Raw genomic sequence first — 20570 nt, forward strand, 5'->3', positions numbered from 1 at the left:
GAGCTCTCAGCCTTCCCGTGCTGAAAAAGCTGGCTGCGAAGGCGCAGGAGAGGCAAGCAGGGCCGGTACCAAGGCTGACGCCGGGACGGGACCGGACCGAGAAGGGACAGGGACAGGGACAGGGACAGCGCCACTCCGCCTGTCCCGTTCCCCGCTGCGGCTCCACAGCGCCCACCCGAGGCTGCGCACGCCCCCTGGCGGCCCCGCGCGGCGCTGTGGGCCATTGGCGGCTCCCGCGTCACACCCCTGTGTGACGTCACCCGTCCGCGCGCCGCCACCGCCGCCGCCATGGGCAAGAGCCGCGGCGGGGCCGCCAAGGCCGGCAGCGTGTTCCGCATCGCCCGCAGCGGCGTCCTCAGGGCCAAGGCCAAGGGCAAGGCGCGGCCCGTCACCTCCGGGCTGAAGCAGGTGAGTGCTGCGGCGGGAGGAGACGCTGGCTGGGCTGCGGCAGCGCCCCACCACGGGGAGGGCCCCGGCCCTGCTGCAGCGCCCGCGGGAGGCCTCGGCCCGGCGGGGTTTCCTCCTTTCCGAGCGCGGCGCAGCAAGCGCTCGGAAGTGATTAAATCGAGCTGGTTTAGGGGCAGTGTGCGTCCGGCACCAAACGGCAAAGTACACGGTTTTCACCCGAAAATTAGGTTTGTATGTGGAAAAACTGTGTGTATTATCTGAAAAAGGAGAAGCACAAGAAGTTCATGTGACTGATCTGCAGGCATATGCCACAGAAAGCATCCGCTGTGCTTGGGAGGTGTCGTTTGGGAAGTGTCTGGTGGTATCTCGCCTTGCCCTCGGGAATGCGATGCTAAAGGGCGCATCAGCAGTTCAGCGAGTTCGCGTTCACCGGGCTGCATTCACAGCGTCGCTGAGGGTGTAATTCAGGGCAGAGTTTAACAAAATGCTTTGGTCCAAACCACTGGGTATAGTTAGTACAACTAACAAGGGGAAGTCCTGCTCCTTTCCATCACGTTCCTGGTCTCAGGAAGGGAGCCTTGCCAGACTCTGGGCTATATTCCCACAGCTCTCCTTGGTGCTGGCTCAGGAATTCTACGCCCACTAGGTGACTCAACTTGCTAAATCAGCAGCAAAAGCCATTAAAAATATATTTTGCATTTTTATGTGCTGGGTTGATGAGTTGAACAAACTTAATTATGAATGAATGAATGCAGAGAGAAGCTTTTTGGTGGGGATGAACTAGAAAGGATGGAGCCTTTACTGATCCAGTAGCTGTTTATTTGCCTCAGCTGTCAAGTAGAACTGTCAGTGAGATGCAGTGAACAGAGCTAGGAGTGTGCACTGCTGGATGTTTTGCTCTTAATTCTTCTCTGCCCCTTTTTTGCCCCTTACATGGGCTGTGATGCTCTGTAGATGCTTCTGTGAGCCAGTTTAACATACTAAAGCAATAGAAAAACAAAGAAGCAAAAATAATGTTGTTATTTTCATGTCTGTAGAAGAGCACAGCCCAGAGGAGGGAGAGAGTGGGTCATGGAGCAGGGAGCAGTGCACGGGAAGAGGGATGGGGGTGATCTAAGCAAGAATTTTCCTGTAGTGAGCAGTGAGTATCTTCTCAAACCTTGCCTCCAGCCTGAGAGGTGTGTGTTCTGCAAGAGTTCAGCTGTCCCTTTAGAAAAGCATCTGGTAATAAAAGTAAAAAAGTATTAAGTAAATAATAATAAGTAAAAAAAGTAAATAAAAGTAATAAAAACAGTGGCTTATTTTCTCCACTTGATGCAGTTGCAGTCTGCTGGACAAACACAAGTAAATGGCTCTTTAAAAAAAGGCTGTTTCAGATTTTCTCCTGCAAGCTCCACTGGACAAATTAATCTGGTGGACAGGCAGGAATGTAACAAACTTCAGAAGAAACAACTTCATGTTGCTGGCATCGCACCTCCTCTTAGTCTAGACTGTTCTGTATAATAGAAAGGGAGAAACAGGTTTAAAATCATATTCATGAAATGTCTGAGTTTCATATTCTTGAAAAGCTTATTAGGAGTAAAATTTTATTCTCTGTGTTTGAAGCTGTGTTCTTTAATGCATTAAGCCTTTGGGCTTAATGTGATTTACTTTTCATTAAGCAGTATAAGAAGATGCTCAGAAAAAAACTCACTAAAATACATTTACTCATTAAAAGCTAAAAGTCCATTGTAACTGTTCAGACAACTTTTGATGTAGGTACCGTGCTAGCTATAGAGCCTCTTTCTGTGGACAAGTCCTGCCTGAGTACTTGAGGATATCACTATTAAAACTGACTGGAACCTTCTAAAACCCCTGTGAAGCTGGAAGATGATGACTAGCCCTGACTGAAGACATGGTCTTTGTACATCATTTTCCCAACAGTCCATCCACTCTGATCAGAGCTGGGAGCTGGGGCTGTATTTCTCCAGTCACTGTCACAGTTAAAATGTTCATCTGAGTAGGCCTGTTGTATCAGCCTCATTGCTTTCTTAATACTGGTTTTCGTGGTCAGTCAGAATGGAATTGTTGTTACTGCATACGTGCGCTGAAATTATGGAGGCTTTGAAAGTAAAATGAATACGTGTAACCATTCACAGTTTGCTTCTGCCTGTTTAAATTGCTCAGAGGTGAACTACAGGGGTAGCCTATGAAACAGCAGTAGGTATGCTGAAATTTGGGGTTGCCTGAAAACCTATGAGCATGCTTCTGGAATATTTGCAATGTAATAGGTTATCACCTGGCTATGATCCTTTTCCAGACTTTGGAAGCAGCAGGTGCTAAGGCTCAGATCAGCTGAATCTTTGCAGTTGTGAGAGTAGCTTATGCCCTCTTGCATCCACCCTGCTCCTCCACCACAGAGAGTTGTCCCCAGAGTGCAACACGTGTCCATATTCTAGCACTTCCTCTTGGAAAGTAAAATCTTTGATGAAGTAACTTATAAAGGCAGACTTGGGTTAAAGGCAGACTTGGGCTAAAAGAGAGGCTGAGGTGCCCATTCCACTCTGCAGTTTCTTTAAATACTGTGGCAAAACCTGGTAGACGTTGGTCAGACCTATAGTATGAACAATCAGGATGCAAGGTGTGATGATGAAAGGTAAGCTGCTGGAAGAAATTCAACATAGTAAAATCATTTACAAATTGTATTTGGTTTGAGGGGCTACAGGCATGGTTTCTCTAAAAAGCTGCCAGAAGCTTCCCTTATGTCTGAAAGGGCCAATGCCAGCTGGCTTCACGATGGATATGCTGCTGGCCAAGGCAGAGCCCATCAGGTACTGGCAGTGCCTCTGGGTTGATGCAGTTAAGAAGCATACCACCAGCAGCAGTCATAACAGAGAAGTGAGGATTTTTAAAAGAAGCAGCCCTGCAAACACCAAGGTCAGTGAAGAAGGAGGGGGAAGAGGTGTTCCAGGTGTCTGAGCTGAGATTCCTCTGCAGCATTTGTTTGATAACAAATGAAATTAATTTTCCCCAAGTTGAGTTGAGTCTATTCTGCCCATGATGGCAACTGGTGAGTGATCTCTCTCTGCCTTTATCTCTACCGATGAGCCTTTCATTATATTTCCTGTCCCCTGTCCAGCTGAAAAAGGCAGCAATGGAGCAGCTTTGGTGGGCACCTGGCATCTAGCCAGGACCAGTCCACCAGAGAGATGATGGAAGGAACCCTTCCTGGGACTTCATTCCAGCTAAGAGGAGCTGAGGGTGGGGTGTAGCAGGGCCTGTGAAGCCTGACTTTTGTTTTCTCTGTGTTCTCTTCCTGGATCACTATGGGTTCCCATTCCAGTAGAGCAAGTTTAACTCTTAATTTAGAATGTTTTAGTACACAGCTAGATGACCTAATGAAGTAACAGGTAAAACATACTGAAAAGCATGTAACATTGGCTGCATAATAATTGCACAAAAATGGGGCAGCTTCACATCAGTGGAATTTTTGTTAAAAATACAAATGTGTGTATTTTTTCTCTCCCAGATAAACATTAAAAATGCTGAAAAAGTTAGCACAATAAATAAAGCATTTGCTGAAGTTCAGAAAGAAATCCGGCAGCTATCAAAAGGAAGCACAGCAGAACCTCAGAACACTCAGCAGGTAATTTCCCTTTGTAAAAATCTGACGAGAATGAAAAGAATGTGTGTGTTTCTAAGAGAATGTGTCTCTTGGACTGCAGGCAATTAGCTCAGTTGGTCAGTGTGGTGCTGAGTTCAACCATTTTGATGGCCATTTACTTTAGAGTTGGACTTGATGATCCTTGTGGGTCCCTTTCACCTCAGAATATTCTGTGAATCTGTGAATTCATTCAGTTGCTTTAAAGCTAGAATCCCAGTTTTATGAATTTCATTTGTGTGGCAATGCTTAAACCTAGTTAGCATGTTCAAATTCTATAGAACTACTAAGTAGAGAGATAAGAGGGTGGCAGCCATGCTGAAGCATGCTTCAAAGCATATTTTTTAATTACATTCTAGTTGATTTCTAATTGTCTTTTTTTAAGTTAGTTCCAGCTCCATCCCCTTGATTTGAAACTTGTATCTCTACATGAATAGACACAGAGAGGATGAACCTGGCTGTTCCCTACCTGAAGCTCCTGACAGTGCTTTGAAACAAACAGTTCTGCCTCTCTTTGTTCCTCATTCTTAAGCCTTTGTATCACCTCCTCAGAAGGACCAACACCTGAAGCAGCAATTTCTGTAGCAGAGGTTTTGCCTGCAGCACATGGGGTTCAAGACAGTATTTCTCTTGCCTTTGTCTAGTTTGATTTACTTTTTTTTATACAGGCCTACTTGCAGTCTTGCACAAGAATTAATTCATAAAAGTTTAATTCCTGACAAGTTCCTCCATGTAAACTCTTTCTGCTGACTGATGCTCTAGGCACAGTTTCAGGGAGAGAAAGCAGTTCTTCAGGATGAGATGCAGATGAATCCATCCTGCTGTTGGGGGAAGGTGGAGTTTGGAGAAGTGGACATGAGTTGTCAGTGTGCCTGAGGTGATCAAGTTTCTGTGCAGCTGGGAGCAACTAAACAAGTGTCAAATACCTTAAGGAGAGGCTGAGGGAAAAGTGAAACATAAGTGACAGTGCTGCCAGCACAGGATGAAGCCAAGCCAGGATTCCAAGGCAGCTAGAACCAGTGGTCCTGTCCCTGCTGGCTTGTTATTTATTCCTCCAAGAATTCAGACTGTACTACTGCTCCTGTGCTAGTAGGACTCTACATCACTCAACTGTAATAGTATTTTCTCCAAAGTTGCAGAAGTGGTGTTGAGAGCAGTTGTGAAATAAAAGCTGAGCCTGTCTCAGTTGGGCCATGTGTGTTATGTTACTGGTACGACGCTCCCAAAGCACAAAGCATTTTCTGCTTATGTCTCAACTTCACTGTATCCTGCAATCCCTCCAAGTTATTGAAATATAGCTGCAAAATTAGCCAAAATTAAATATATAAAAGTCAAATTAATCTTCTGGCTGATGGATATTTATTAGTCTAGGTTTTTTTCCCCAAGAAGAATAAAAATTGTTTTCTGCTTTAAACTGAAACTCTTTTCTTTTCCAGGTTTCCACAAATCTGGAAGAGGAACCAGCAAACGTGGATGCTGCCACAAGCCTGTTATCTCAGTTGTAATGCAAAATGGACAATGAAGGGGTTGCAAGAAATGAAAGACCACAAATACTGATGGCTTTGTTTGCACAATTTTATTAAAAAATCTTGTTAATATACAAGTATTGGCACACTTCAATACAAACTACAAACAGACCTTTCCTATCATCTAGGAAAGTGGAATGTCAGAAGTCAGTGTGAGAAACTTAAAGTGCTAAAACAGAAGGCACTTCACAAAATTGGTTCACTGAAACAGTTTAGCATAACTCAAGTTGATACCCTTCACTTTTCAACTTGGCAGTGAAAGCTTCAAAATTTCAAAATTGTTTGAAAAGTTAAAAAAGAGAAAGCTTCTTGGCAGTAAAGCTTCAAAGAAAATGCTGTTAACTGTGAGCAAGAAGACTAATCATTTTTTTAAAAATGATCAAAAGGCTATAAAGTATTTTCACTTTTCTTACTAAAGAAAGCTCCAAACAATTGGCTTAGACAGAATAACACTCAGGTGAAAAAGTGCCAGAATTTTTGATAAGAGCCCTTTTTTCGTGTTCTTGAATTTGTTTTGTGAAGTAGTTAAAGGAAACAAAAGGAAATATACTCCCAGAGTCAGTGAACTAAGAAGTTATACATTCATTATTCAAATACTTAGGTTATGAAGAAGTCTAGATTGTTACAGTTAGAGGTAGATAAGTAGTCTGGTTGACATAATATCTAATAATTTAGTATCTGCACATCAAAGAGATCACAGACTCCTTCATTATCATCCAGGTTAAAGTTGTAGTCATCTCCGGGAGTAGGAGAGAGTCGTAAGAGAGGAAAAACTGTAAAGCAGGAACAGTTTAGTTTAAATTAAAACACTTGGAAAATCAGCCCTATCATATTTCAGTATGTTTGTCATAAGGGTTAGTCTTAATAATTAAAATAGTCTTGATAATCTGACAAGCTCACTCAGATAGATACCATGAAAACCTGTACTGCATTTAAACTCAGGCAGTAAGTGATGTATGTGCCATTTTTTGCTTGGTATTTTAAGTCAGTTTGCTGAAGTGGAGTAGTAGCTGTGGAATATGGGTTTACTTTCTTCTGCAGCAGCGGGGTTCCTGAGCAGCTTTTGAAAACTTTAACCAGAAAGCCATAATTTATATTTCTTTATCTGTATCTCTGCTCTAGAAGCAGAGGCTGTTTCCGTGTTAACCACATACTGGCACATTCACAGAATCCCATCTTGCCCCTTGGATCTTACAACCACATCTCCTTCTGGATGAGCCCTGATGTGGTCTGCTGGAGGGGCAGATGTTACAGGCCTTACAGAATACAGGGCAAAAGGAACAAAGTCAGTTGACCTCCAAAGTGAGTTGACCTTCTTGACTGGCACCTCACTCAGTGAGAGTGGCAGAGAGGTAGGGAGCACATGAATTCTGTAGTAGCTGTGGTTCAGTGCTGCACTCATATGGCCAAAGACGTGCAAGAACAGAAATGGGTGACACTTGTTCTGTTAGTGTACCACAGATGGACATATAACAGTCTGCATCCAGAACTATATTCTGAAATACTTACTCAAGGCACCTGCACAAAGCTTTAGGCAGAATAGAATTAAACCAGATTTATATTTTAAGGCAGCACCCTAGTCATCAGCTTGCTCTTTCTTTTTCCCTAAATTAAGTACTGGTGGGTTATTCATGCAGGTAAGTGCTTGTTGGATTAAGGTTTTCCTATTTTGACTGTTAAATAAAACTCTTGCAGGGAATAGAAAGGGGAGCAAAGACAAGAGTGACAGAGGAGGCAACACGGGAAGAAGTAGTTTCATACTGACTCTTGGCATCAGATTTAACAGATGCCTTCTAAGTGCTGTTCACACAAAAACCATGCTGCTACTTGTGATTATTAGAAAAGATGCTAAATACTTACCATCAGAAGACATGAGTTCGTCAATAATATCTCCACTGATATTTCCTGTGAAAGACAGGAGCACATGTATGTGGGGAGCTTTATGTATGTGGGGTTTTTTTAATACGTGTTTATAGCAGTCAATGCATTCTTTGCATTACAACACTGAATTGTACACCATGGCTTGTGCAGTGTAGGAGCTGCAGAGACAGTATGCCATGTACATGTAAAATGTACTTACCTTTGTATCCCTCAGTTTTCCCCCCCAGTATATTTTTGCCACTTATCTCTTAAAACCCAAGAGCTATATACACCATGAGGCTTATTTGGTGGCAAAGAAACTCATTTGCTGAAAATTAGTATGCTCCTCAGTGGCTTAATTAGAAGATAAACAGAGACCTGTTTTTTCCCTCTGTGTAACTCATTGGTAATTTGGTCACAATGAAGGGCTCAGGGAACCAGTAAAATATTTAAACAGGAACTACTGCTTCCTACCTGCAGGCTCCTCCATCTTTGCAATGTCAAATGAGTTTGGCTTGAGAATGCAGTTGACATCCAGAGGCAGCAAGCTCTGGTAGTCACTGGAGCTGGCTGAGGCTTGGGCACTGTCTCCAGACAGGCTGGGATAGAGCTCTGGCTCTGGAAGGCTGGAGTAAGGGGCTGCGGGGGCTGCGCTGTCCTGCTGGGCGCTGCCATCTACACGGACAGGAAGGCCTGTTACAAGTCTGTTACAGTGAAACAGAACACACAGCACCTGCCCCCAGCTTTGTCTTTTGAGGAGAACATGGCCAATGTCTGGGATCAGGTGAGAGGAGTCTTCCCCCTCCACAGTTACAATTTAATTGTCAGTTAATTAAAGGTCAGTTAAAGGTCAATGAAGGTAATCAGGACCCCTCATGAATACAGTTGTAATACAGCATTTTCTTAAATCTTTTCCTATTACCTATTAATTTACTATTACTATGAAAAAAGTACCTCATATTCAGGCAGCCTCTTACTGTGGCTATGTGGAAGAAGGTAAGCGACCTTGTGGTACAATAGCTGGAACTGGTGCCTGTATTATCAATCTCATTAAAAGGTACGCATTCAAATCATATCCTCTTCCGTCAAGAGGTTTGCAATTTTGCTCCATAATGCATTCTGGAGAAGCACCTCAGAATAATTAACAGGATTACATCCAAAACCTGTTCAGTGTAAGATGGTAAGATGTGAGGGAAGCATCTGTTTCACCAGACAGAAGAGGCAGAGGTGTCTAACCTCCTGAGAGCTGTTACTAAGGCCCTGGAGTAGTTTTTTAATGGACAGCTGCTACCCTGTGCAAATTCTTGATCTTTGTCTACCACCTTTCTTAACAGTTCTTTCCCTCCAGCTGCCTTCCTCCCCCACCCACCAGAGGTAGGAAAACCCCAGGATCCACCTGATGATGTGTCCACAGCTGCTGTTGCTGGTAACTCCTGCCCTTGGTTCAGGTCACGTTCTGGGGGATTTGGAGGAGCTGCAGCTGGTTTAGGTGGAGTTGCTGGAGCTGCAGGCTGAGATGAGGGCTGTGCAAGGTCATCGGGTGGAGGAACTGGAAACACTGTGGGCTTGGAGGAGCTCGATTCCTTGTTTATAAGCAGCACATGGATAGGTCCTGAACTACTTTTAAGATTGATCTGGTATTTATTTTGTCCATTCTGTCCCTGTAAAGATGGTGTATTATGAAAGTTACTGTTCCTTGAGAACTTGGAACTCTACAAAGTGATGAAGACTAAGATCAGCTGTTTTAGTCCTCAACAAAAAGAAAAAAAACCATAATCCAACATCACAAGCTGCTAACTTGGGTCCTGCAGGGTCCCTACCATTGCCTCAACTGAGTTCAGCAGAGATGGACAGAGATAGTACCACTGATAAGCTTCTAGCCTTGGGTGCTTTTACCAATATTAGACTGTGCTTAGCCTCACTAAAAATAGCTTGTGAAACTTCTCAGGTGAATTTCAGCCTCCTATAAGCACAGTGGCTATCATGCTTCATACCATGCCCTCTCCCAGCTGTGTAAACACTATTTACAATTAAGTGCTTCAACAACAACAACAACAAAAGTTAAAGATGGACAGAAGTAAATAATTTGGCCTCCTGCTTGTATCTTGCCAATTTAATCCTTTTGGCTAAAGTGAGATTGCAGTCTGTTTCTCTATACAGTGTAGTACCATGAGACTAAATCTAAATTACATTAAATCTAAAAGGCTTTTTCATAAGAGATCCATTTTAACAATATAACAGAGAAACTTGACACATAAAAGTCACTGAATTCTGAAGAGAATTCATAACAACTATGCATTATTTTGAAAGCTGCAACATTTTAAAAGCAAGAGAGAAGAAACCCACTTGTGTATTTTGGTTTTAATAGAAGGCAGGGTTACCATTAGTCTATCTAAGTGTACAAAACCCACTTTTTTCTGTCTGGCCTCCCTCTTCTCAACTGAAACAATCCTAATCATTTCTCCCCTCCTCTTGCAGATGGATAGAGATAAATCCTCTGCTCTGAAACAGCTCTTCTTTGTCACTATTGCTCTAGAACACTTAGGTAACAAGAAACCAGTACATACCATTTCAGGTCTAGGTACTTCTAATTGTGTACCACAAGGTGCTTGAATTGCTAGAAGTGTATCTCCTGGTTAAACAGCAATTTTTAAGAAAGTGTTAAGTGTATTTTTCTTAAGTCTTGTATAGTATCCACTCAAATGAGATCTGGAAATTCTCTATGGTCACTCAAAGTACTGCGTAATTTAGCATGTATAAACTTGAGGCAGGACATGTGCAATCCCTCTAAGATCCAAGTATATCGTATATAGTATATTGTATAATTCCAATACTAAGATCATAGTTACAAAAACCTTTTCTCACAACAGTACAAGATTTACCATGTTCTTTACCCATTTGTCTTCTAGGTGTATATATAACATAAGGTGAAAATATTTAACTAGTTCCTTTTTTCACAGAATCAAAGAATCATTTAGGTTGGAAAAGACCTCCAAGATCATTGAGTCCAACCTTTGACTGATCACCACCTTGTCAACTAGACCACAGCACTAAGTGTCATGTCCAGTTGTTCCTTGAATACCTCCATGGATAGTGACTCCACCACCTTCCTGAGTAGCCTGGTCCAATGCTTAATCAGCCTTTCTTGAAGAAAGTTTTCCTGATGTCCAACCTGAACCTCCCTGGTGCAGCCTGAGGCCATGTCCTCTTGTCCTGTCACTAGTTGCCTAGGAGAAGAGATTGACCCCCAGCTGGCTACAGCCTCCTTTCAGGTACACAGACAGTGATAAGGTCTCCCTTGAACCTCCTTTTCTCCAGGCTAAACAACCCCAGCTCTCTCAGCCACTTCTCATATGACTTCAGCTAAACCAGCTCTCTGGTCTAGCTCACTTTATGACTTTGATGACTGATGGTACTACAGAGATTTTACAGAAGGAAGAAGAGGTGTTAATGTTCATCTTCAGTGCCAGTACTTCCAAGTATCTAAGCTCATGGCTTCCACAGCACATACAACATGTAACAGCTGTCTGTCACACTCATCTGTGGCTTACTATGCACATTAAAATGGGGACCACATTTACATGCACAGCGCTGGCACAATACTGCAGGTTACTTGCTTACCTGCACATCATTTCCTCTTTCTTCATAACTAATTTGGAGTAACACTTTTCTTTCTCTGCCTCCTAAGAAACACTTAGGTGAAGTACTATGTGCCAGCTGCCTCCATATTTTGTAACGACTAACCTCTTTTCAGTAACAGTCCATTTTTGTTAAATTCTGCAGTAGTTTTCTAACCTTTTGTTTTTATTTAAAAAAGTCTTCCTTGTGGCAAAGAAAAGACAGTTTTGAGCCTAGCTGGAGGCTGAACAACAATCTTCCCCTGGGTGCCCTAGGATCAGGAGATGATGTCAAGGGAAGTAACCTCTGCCAGCACTTCCCAGCAATTTCTTCAAACCACCTGTACAGAAATCCTTCAGATTTAGTAGCAATGCCCCATCATTGACCTTCTGCTGGCTCCATTTATACAGCATCACAAGTTCTGTCTGGCCACAGCTGCCACCAGAAAATGATGCAAAATTTAGATCTTTGTGGTTCTTCTGGAGGGTTGAACCAACAAATCCTGTCTCCGGTTCCATTACTGGCCCATGGCAAGCTGCTGAAAAGTGTGAACACCAAAAACGACACCAAAAACCAGGACTCCAGCTGAGCTTCCATTCTATACAATCTATGACTACAACTAGAAAATGCCAGAACTTGGTAGCCATGAACATTATGAGACCTCTACCTAGTAATGATCACTATTGAGTACTTCTTAATTCAAAATACATGCAGGAAAAAAGCAGGTTGGTTAGCAAGTTATTTTTCAAATCACTCACTTCAGAAATACAGCTTAGCAGCAACTTACCATTGAAGCAGTTGCAGATATCTTCATGGGTAACATATGAAAACGTACTTTATGTCAAGGAACATTTTTCTTAAAACAGTATAAAACTAGTATTTGCTGCCCTTCAGAAGTTTGTCCAATCTGAGCCTAAACTATAATGTTGTTATTGTTAGAGGTGTAATCAAGGCATTATTTTTGACTTTCAGAATAGCTCATTGCAAATAACAGGAGTTCCGTGTTTTAAAGAAAATACCAAATTTTAAAAATATACTGAAGTATCAGCAAATAAAATACAGAAAGAAAAATAGCTGTGTAGCTTGAAAGAGAAGAGATTCTTCTAAAAAAGAACATGTAAAATCTTGTTTTGAAGAATGCTATTTACCTTGCTAATTTGACAATACAGAATTCAGGTATGTATCAGCATTTCCCAGAATCACTCAAAAATACTGCTAGAGGGAACTGCAGAATTCATCTGCCATCCCATTCCTCTGCCTCAAGGTAGAATCGATCCACCGTTCAGACATTCCAGACAGGTGTTTGTCTTTCCTCTTCTGCAAAACCTCCAGTGACAGATATTCCACCTCCCTGGGAGATCAGTTGCAGTGCTAGCTCAACCAAGTTTTTCCTGACATACAACTTCAATCTCCTTTGCTACAAAATCCATTTTATGGAAACAGTTTCTGAACAGAAGACTCTGGTAATTTTTAAGTACTTACATTATAGATAGGAAGGGCACTTTCCTGCTCCCATTCTTAGGGAGAATGTTTTTTGTCTGTTTTGCAAGACAGCTAGACACATGCTTACAAGCAATGCAGCTGCAACTCTGGTGTTTACATACAGGATGTTTTTTTCCAGTTTGAAACCCAACAAGCTTCAGGACTTTGTTAACTCCATTTATCTTTGGGTGATAGCTTAATCTTTTCAAAATAATGAAGCAACAAAAAAGATTAATGTAAAACATTGGTAACAAAATATAAATTTAAGTTCTGGAAAGCAGTATCACTAATTTCAAGTAAGACACTAGCATTATGCTATTGACTTAACAGTTACTGCTGTACATATATATATATATATGCTAAATTATTTTCATGTTACCAATTACAGTCATGGAAGTTAAAAAGTCATGTAAATAAGATTTATATCTTCTTTTGTTGGAGTAAAACCTGAAAAAATACTTGCCTTACCTTGCTAAATGAGTTACATTATGCTTTATCCGTTACCTACACTTTAACTGTTGCTTTAATTCTAGTTCCAAAATGCACACAATTAATTTAAAAGGATATTGGTGGTTTGTAGAATCATCCATGACGTTCTTGATACTTTGCTGAAGCCACAATTTCTGCTGATCCAATTCTTTTTCTTTTAGCTCTAAATCTTCAATTTCAGCTTCCAGATACCTCAGCCTGTCTATGACTTCTTTTGTATTGCAGCCAGCACCTACTCCTCTTAAAAAGGTATAAGGGTTCATGAAACCACAAGTAAAAATCTAAATCAAACATCCAATGATAACTTTTAAGACTATTTTCAACATTTGGAAAATCTACTAATATTCAATATGAAGGAAATCAGTATTTAATCTCCCAAGAGTATTTTGACAGGAAAATGAAAATTCTTTAATTCAAATCAAATTTAGAATTTTCCTCTACAAAATTTTATCTTATTTTGGAACACTTTCTTTTGCTGTGTTGGAACTGTTTTGCAGGCCCTAACTCCTTCCCCTAGAATTCTTATCTTGAGCTTTTACTTTCAGAGACCTAAGAGAAAATAGGCACGAACTGTGGTAGGGCAGGTAGGTGGAGACAGTGTGTCCTGACGGCCCTCCCAGATTCATTCAGGGTGAATTTTTCAACTACAAGTGCTAGTTGTAAAGTAGCACTACAAGTTTTCTGAAAGATTCACTTCTGTGTGCTTTAAACTTGATTTTATATATCACAGACACAAGTTAAAGGGAAAACAAATACAGTTCACTTGCAACTTTATTGTACTTCTACAACATCACATTGCTCATTGATTAGCACAATGTTAATTTTATGGTGTCATATCTAGTCAGAATAAGTAGAAAGAGGCAATTTTTGTTGCTCTTAAGCATGTGAAAATTTGCAGAACTGACATAACTTACTTCCACTGAATGCTGTTTTTTGACTTCTTCTCAATGAGATCAATCCCCTCCAGAACGTTGGTGATATCATAGATCCTTCTCTTCTGCCTCACAGCAAGCGTATCAGCAGCCTGTTGAGAGAACAAGTATCAGCAACTTGCATGCTGAGGTAAAGCCACTCCCTTGGAAAAATGCCATCTAATGTAACTTCAATAGGAGAAGGTTCCACTCTACAAGAGCCTGATAGCACCATGAATTCTGAAGTTCAGCACCTGCAGGCAGTGCTGCAAAGCACAGGGAGCAGTCCCCTGGCTGAAGGCCAACAGGCTATCCTCTAACAGAGAAGGGAGCTCACACGGGTTGCAAAGACCATGGTCAGTACCTGGAGCATATTCATCTACATGGAGGAGCTTGCCATGCTCTTTCTGGAGGGCAGGAAAAGGTATGGAAGGAAAGCAGCAATACCTTGCAGTGGGGCAAGCCTCTGAAGCCAAGGACATACTAAGTTTATCATTCCTTCCACTGACACTCGAGGTATTACAGCCTTTGTTTGGATTCAGTGGTGCCAGGATACGAAACAACAGGGCTGTAATTTCACAAAGTGGCTGCAGGAGAGCTGCAGTATTTCAAGCCAGTGTTGTCCTTGCACAAATACCCCTTGCAGGGCACAAGGGCTCACTCATCCGTCACACTGAGCACCAGCACCCTGGTACAGCTGCCAGGGATGTTGCTGCTGACACACAGCCAGCTCTGCAGTGTATCTGAGGGCTGCCACCACTCGCCCCTCCGAGCAAAGCAGCATCAGGCAGAGGCAACCACTTCGTGCCTTACTTCTTTCTCTCCATGGTGACTTTTGTGTAACTGATGCGAAGAGTTAATATAAAATAAGCAAATGAGCTACTCATGCCTTCCACACCTGAAAAGCAGCTCAAGTTCAAAGAATATTCGCTAAAAGAAGGGAAAGAAGAGAGGAGTCTGACTCTGTAGTTACTCAGGACATCTAAATACAATGATTACATGGGATTGTATATATTAAACAAATAGAAGAAAAACAAAGAGAAAGGCAAAGACTTTTGATTTTGAACTAATGCATAAAGGCAAATAATTTCTACATCAGGAACATAATGATTTGTTTCAGTTTGTTCCATCTATTAAATGTACACTTTTTGTAAGCAGCCTATATGAAAGGTACAGCTCGAGACAACCATAACCTGGAAGGAAAACCAAATTTCTTTCCTTAATAGTACAATTACCTTTTGCTACTGAAATAAAGTTGAAAGAATAAAAAGAAGAACAGAGATTATAAAAAATACTCTTATATCCATGAAGTAAGAACACTGCTCTTTCTCCTTGACAGTGATGTACCCACTAAACACTGCTTCCACTGACACCATCAGCAGCATTTATTTTTTGTATGGTCTTCTGTATGAGACTTTTAAAACATTTTCTTAACTAACAAAAGAAGATGCATACAAATACATATAAAGTGCAGTTTAGTTCTCTCCAAGGAAACAGGCTCCTTGATCACTTGTTTCAGTAGGTATGCACATTAATCTGCTATTTCTGCTGCATACATACACACTGCTCCCAAGGACTGCAAGAGAACCTTAAAAATCTAGTGAGTGACAGAGTTGATGCTGTTTGCACAATGCTGAATCAGCACCCCATACATCTCAGTCTTCAGTTATTCTGCAGGCTGTTTACGTTATTCAGCGCGAGGAATGGACAGCACACACTTAGATGCTATTCAGCTTCCTGCTTTTTTTCCCCACTGCTCCACATATTTACCTAGGACTCAGTGTACCACTCATGGCTTGAACAATGAAGATGTTGCTCTGGAGACAAAATTTCATTACCTCTTGAAATTTTCCCAAAGACCTGTCTACAAAATATAAATGCTTTACTAATCTTAATGTATTTTCAAACTGTACTGGTAGCAAAAGATACCAATTTACAAATTTGGAGCTATGAAACTAAAGCTTAAGTTTTTTTTTTTTAAACTAAAGCTTAAGTTTTTGTTTTTTTTTTTTTTTTTTTTTTTTAAGAAGTCACTTTTTCTGAGTGTCCAATTTCAAATGTTTCCAAGTTGAAGTAATTGTTCCACTCTAAATGCTATTGCATTTTGTATGCTGAAAGCACAGCTCCCATGAACACCAGCAGCAGATTCACCACTACCAGCTCCAGCTCCCCAGGACAGGGCACAGCACAGTTACATAGGTATTTCACTTGTCTAGCCCTATATACAATTCAATCACTGCTGTGAAGTTCAACTGCTTACAACAAGAGCTCTAACACAAGCTGGGGCCAGTTCCCAAGCTGAGAAGCTTACTCTAGAAATTCATTAACTTTCTGGTGCAAACCTTGTAATCTAATTATCTTTTAAAAATTTCACAGATATTTTAAAATGCAATTGAGAAGTTCTTCCCTGACGTTCTAGCATTTATCAATGGGATACCTTCTGCCAAGTACACAGATCAGAAATAAAGTTCAGTCCTCCACATGAACAATTCACTAATAATTTAAATAATAAAAAGAGCTTCCTGAATCTGTTGTCAAAAACACTGTTAAAACTTGTTGCTTTTTAGCCTGTGTCAAGAAAGGGACACTTGCAACCATGGCCCTGCTAACACAGGTGGACGTAGCTTCCACATTCAGAGTTCTTTTATAAAATCCTTCTAATGTTAAGCTGCTGAACTCTGTAGTTATTCCTCCTAATATATCCTCGTATTTTGATTAAATATGTATTCAAGCCAAGCACTCATGAGTGTCTCATAGATAGGTTCAGAGCTGGAAAAAAGTATTTAAGCACAGAGCTATGGAATACAGAAAACGTACTGTACAGGAGAGGTTCAGCTGCAGGCAGGCACACATGCCCAGAAATAAGGAAGAAAGGCCAGGAAAACTGTATAGAGTCTGTAGCCCCCCACCATCTTGTTTGCTCCCTGGGAGCTGAGAGAAGGCAGCAGAAATAATCAGTTGTACATGTGCTCCATTAGCCCTTGAGAGAGGAGGAACTCGATAGAGCACCGAGGCAGAGTCATTACTGAGTATCTAACAAAGCACAAGGGCCAGCACTACCTGCTTGCTCTGTCCACGTGTCTGTCAAAGGAAAGAGGTCCTGCATCTTCTGAACTCTGCCTGTACAACATGACAACATTTTCTCCCCAAGAGGGCCGTCAGCAGTTTGGTGAGAGTTTTAAATTGAATGGTGCTCTTGCCAAACTGTATGCAGAAGTGCTGAATGTCATTGCAACATAAACACTAAGGGAATGTAAAATCCAGTAGACAGGCTCTTTCTTCTTCTGTGGAGTATAGCAAGTGTAAGGCAGTTATTTGCCCCTGATCAGTACACTTCTAAAACAATCAGATTTTAGAATATCTCATGCTTTGCACTGATGATCAGAAACACTACTTAACCATCATTACAGCAGGGATGGTATTCTGATAGAAACGAAGCCCACTTAAGAAATTAGGGCACAAGTATTGTACACTATGAACAGCATCCATTCAGGCGGTTTATCCCTTATTCACTCATCTTGCTCATTTTCACTCTTGTCTGCAATTCATGGCTTGCTGCAGATAGAAATTTAGTTTTCTTTCTCTTCTATACTACAACCCTTAGTGTTTTAAACTTAATTCCCTAATTAGATTTCTTTATATAGGGCTACTCCACGACAAGTATGTCATTATTTTAGAATCACTGTTTGATTTTAAAGTAAATGCAAAATTCAAATTTCAAGTAAAGAAAATTCTTACTTCCATTACCACAATTTCTCAGATGTTACCAGTGTCCAGCACTAAAACACTTTCACAGCTTCCTCTTACACCCTGCTAAAGCATAATTATGGAGGTATTAAAGATCACCAGAAAATGTCCCATAAAACAGATTTTCTTTCTCAATTGCTAAATCACAAAGCTGGAAGAGCACCTGTTTTCAAATTTTATTTTCTTTCTAGTGCTGATTTTGCTACACAAATACCAATCAGCAGCACAACATCAGACAGTCAATACTAGCCAGCAAAGAGACACTTAAAGGTGTTCACTGCACAAATAATTTCTTGGAATGCTCTGTTCCATTTCAAGACTGTCCTGTTCTTCAGTTTGCTGAGCACACTGGCTTAACACAAACTGGTCTTCATTTTCCTTAGATATATGGCTTATTTAGGAGAAAACCTGTTACAGAAATGTATGTTCTGACCCACTGCTCATGAAAGCACCAACACCTTAGGCACTGCAGTTAGTATTTACTTTCAACAAATTGTAACCTGTAATTCAGAAACCAGTCTCCAATAGGCCTTGAGCAGAAATGCCTGTGATTGGTTGCAATGCCCACTTAACTCTTCTGTGGCTATCAACCCTTTCATTCCCTGAGTAGGTACCTTTCTCGCTAAAGAGAACAAGAAGCACTGCTCCATCCCACTACACAGCCCAACTTTATTGTTCAAGTCAATGCTCTCTGCCACTTAAAGCCAAGCTTTTAGGCCTTATGTCTTTCAAACTGAATATGTTTTGCTTCTCAGATTGACCTGGAACATCTCTCAGCATGTGGCAGACACTAAAGGAAGCTGCACAACAATCCCAAAGATCTAGACATCTTCATTCTGTTTTGCTAGATAGAGAAGCAACTAATAATAAGGAGCTCATCAACCTGTCCAGACCACAGCATAACTAAATGAGGAATATAAAACCTATCAGTGTCCTTCCCTATTCACCCTGAAGTTTCATTAGCCAGAGTAACATCACCAAAGTGCATCCGCGCTGAACAGGGATGCACAAAAAAAGCTCCGAGAACACCACTCACCTCCAGGGGCCTATTAAATGTATTCAAAAAATAGGTCAGTTTTCCAAAAAGGATTTCAAGCAGAGCACCAAGCCAGCCTCTTGCTGCACACCTCAGCTCTTCACTCACGACCTTAACCACTGAGGTTAACACACCTTTGCCTCAATGCACTGCACACCCGACAGCCCAGAGGGCCCAAGCTCCTGGGCCAGAGCAGCAGCAGGCTCCAGGGAACTGGCAGGACACAGTGGCAAGGATCCCTCCTGCAATACAGTGACCTCCTGGCACCAGGACCTTGCCAAGGTGGGCTGGTCCCAGGGCATCACTGAAGAGGCTCCAGCCGTTGCAGCCCAATGCATGCCTTGGAGGCAGCAGGCTGGCTGCAGAGCTGGGTGACAATGATTTGTCACTCCTATGCGAATTCAGCTTCTTTCATTTACACATAATAGAAAGCATAAGGTGGCAATGGTCTGTGTTTCAACATGGTTTTCTCTTGCTTAAAGGAGGGGAGTGGGCAAGAAACAGGTATAAACAGCAGCCCATACACTCAGTCAGTGCAGGGAGCAACACAGGGCAGTAAAAAAACCCACGGAATTGTTAGGGCAGGAAGGGACCTCTGGAAATCATTTAGTCCAACCCTCACCAAGGCAGGGTCTCCTGGAGCAGGTGCACAGGAACTCATCCAGGCATGTTCTGAATGTCTCCAGAGAGGGAGACCCCATGACCTCCCTGGGCAGCTTGTTCCAGTGCTCCGACACCCTTAACACAGAGAAGTTCTTCCTCACGTTGAGGTGAAACTCCTGTGCTTTAGTTTATGACCACTGCTTCTCGTCCTGTCACTGGGCACTACCAAAGAGTTCTGGCGCCATCCTCTTGGCATGCACCAATAAGATATATATATATATATGGGTGGGTATATGTGTGTGTGTAGATATATATATATATATGCACTGATAAGACCTGCTCTCAATGTCTTCTTTTCAGACTAAACAGGCCCAGCTCCCGCAGTCTCTTCTCATAAGAGATGCTCCAGACCCCGCACCACCTCTGCAGCCCTCTGCTGGACCCTCTCCAGTAGCTCCTTGTCTTTCTTCTACTGAGGAGCCAGAACAGGGCACAGTAAATAAGACCACTCTCAATAAAACATAACACACGGCGCCCCTTACACCCCTTTATAAAGAGCCGAACGCGTGTTTTAGCCGACCGTGGCGGCTGTCAGCCATCACCAGGCACCCGCAGCCCGTCAGCGGCCGAGGGAGGCCCCTCCACGCCGGGCGGGTGGTTGGGAAAGAAGGAAGGGAGGAAAGAAGGAGGGAGCGGGCGGCCCTGCCCGGCCCCCGCGCTGCGCCGCCCTGGCTGCAGCGCGGCGGGCCCTGTGCCCGGCCGGGCCCGGCGGTGCCGCCGGCCGCCCCCCCGCCCTCGCACCGCTTTGAGGTCCAGCACGCCGTCCTTGGCCTCCTGCAGCAGCGACACGAACTTGGTGGTCAGCAGCCCCAGGCTCTTCTCGTGGCGGCTGCTGCCGCCGCCCGCCGCCTCGGCCGCCGCGGCCATGCCGCCGGCGGGGCCACGTGTCGCGACCGCCGCAACGGCCCGAGCGGGAGCGCGGCCCCCGGCCCCGAGCGGCGGCGGGAGGGGCGGCCCGCAGGAAGTGACGCCGCCGCCGTTGCCTGGACACCGGCGCGGTCCGGCCGCGGGGCTGCGGCTGCGGCGGGGGACGGGCCCGGCCCCCTGCGGCCGTGGCAGGGCGGGCTGCCCCATGGCCGGCGAGAGAGGCGCTGCACTTGGGTGGCGTGGGCCGGTCTCGGCTCTTGCTTAGGGCCCCCGGGACGGGTAGCGCAGGCCTGGAGTCGGCTGGACGTGTTCCACGAGCCTGC

At 43.0% G+C, this 20570-nt stretch overlaps 2 protein-coding genes across 2 annotated transcripts; one reads left to right on the plus strand and one right to left on the minus strand.

Annotated features, from left to right (window-relative positions):
- Positions 1 to 237: 237 nt before the first annotated feature.
- RBIS (ribosomal biogenesis factor) lies at positions 238 to 5648 on the plus strand. Its single transcript, XM_041464487.1, has 3 exons — positions 238 to 408; positions 3917 to 4033; positions 5485 to 5648. The coding sequence occupies exons 1-3, from the start codon at positions 289 to 291 to the stop codon at positions 5551 to 5553; spliced, it is 306 nt and encodes a 101-aa protein (XP_041320421.1). The 5' UTR covers positions 238 to 288; the 3' UTR covers positions 5554 to 5648.
- On the minus strand, positions 5610 to 20320 carry E2F5 (E2F transcription factor 5). Its single transcript, XM_041464481.1, has 9 exons — positions 20122 to 20320; positions 13938 to 14047; positions 13102 to 13263; positions 11840 to 11883; positions 10002 to 10066; positions 8831 to 9095; positions 7909 to 8109; positions 7435 to 7479; positions 5610 to 6347 (listed from the first exon to the last, which is right to left on the minus strand). Exons 1-9 carry the CDS (start codon positions 20245 to 20247, stop codon positions 6238 to 6240), a joined length of 1128 nt encoding a protein of 375 aa, XP_041320415.1. The 5' UTR covers positions 20248 to 20320; the 3' UTR covers positions 5610 to 6237.
- Positions 20321 to 20570: the final 250 nt, after the last annotated feature.

This window comes from Pyrgilauda ruficollis, unplaced genomic scaffold, assembly GCF_017590135.1.
Source record: "Pyrgilauda ruficollis isolate IOZ18807 unplaced genomic scaffold, ASM1759013v1 scaffold18, whole genome shotgun sequence".
Lineage (NCBI taxonomy): Eukaryota > Metazoa > Chordata > Aves > Passeriformes > Passeridae > Pyrgilauda > Pyrgilauda ruficollis.

Excerpts from the sequence above, each read along its gene's own strand:
- E2F5 (XM_041464481.1), bottom strand. The coding sequence starts at position 20,247 with ATGGCCGCGGCGGCCGAGGCGGCGGGCGGCGGCAGCAGCCGCCACGAG. Across the intron at positions 7,480-7,908 it reads AAAGATGGAGGAGCCTGCAG|GAAATATCAGTGGAGATATT; the intron begins GTAGGAAGCAGT and ends TGTCTTTCACAG. Across the intron at positions 6,348-7,434 it reads CGAACTCATGTCTTCTGATG|TTTTTCCTCTCTTACGACTC; the intron begins GTAAGTATTTAG and ends CCTGCTTTACAG.
- RBIS (XM_041464487.1), top strand. The coding sequence starts at position 289 with ATGGGCAAGAGCCGCGGCGGGGCCGCCAAGGCCGGCAGCGTGTTCCGC. Across the intron at positions 409-3,916 it reads TCACCTCCGGGCTGAAGCAG|ATAAACATTAAAAATGCTGA; the intron begins GTGAGTGCTGCG and ends TTTCTCTCCCAG. Across the intron at positions 4,034-5,484 it reads AACCTCAGAACACTCAGCAG|GTTTCCACAAATCTGGAAGA; the intron begins GTAATTTCCCTT and ends TTTCTTTTCCAG.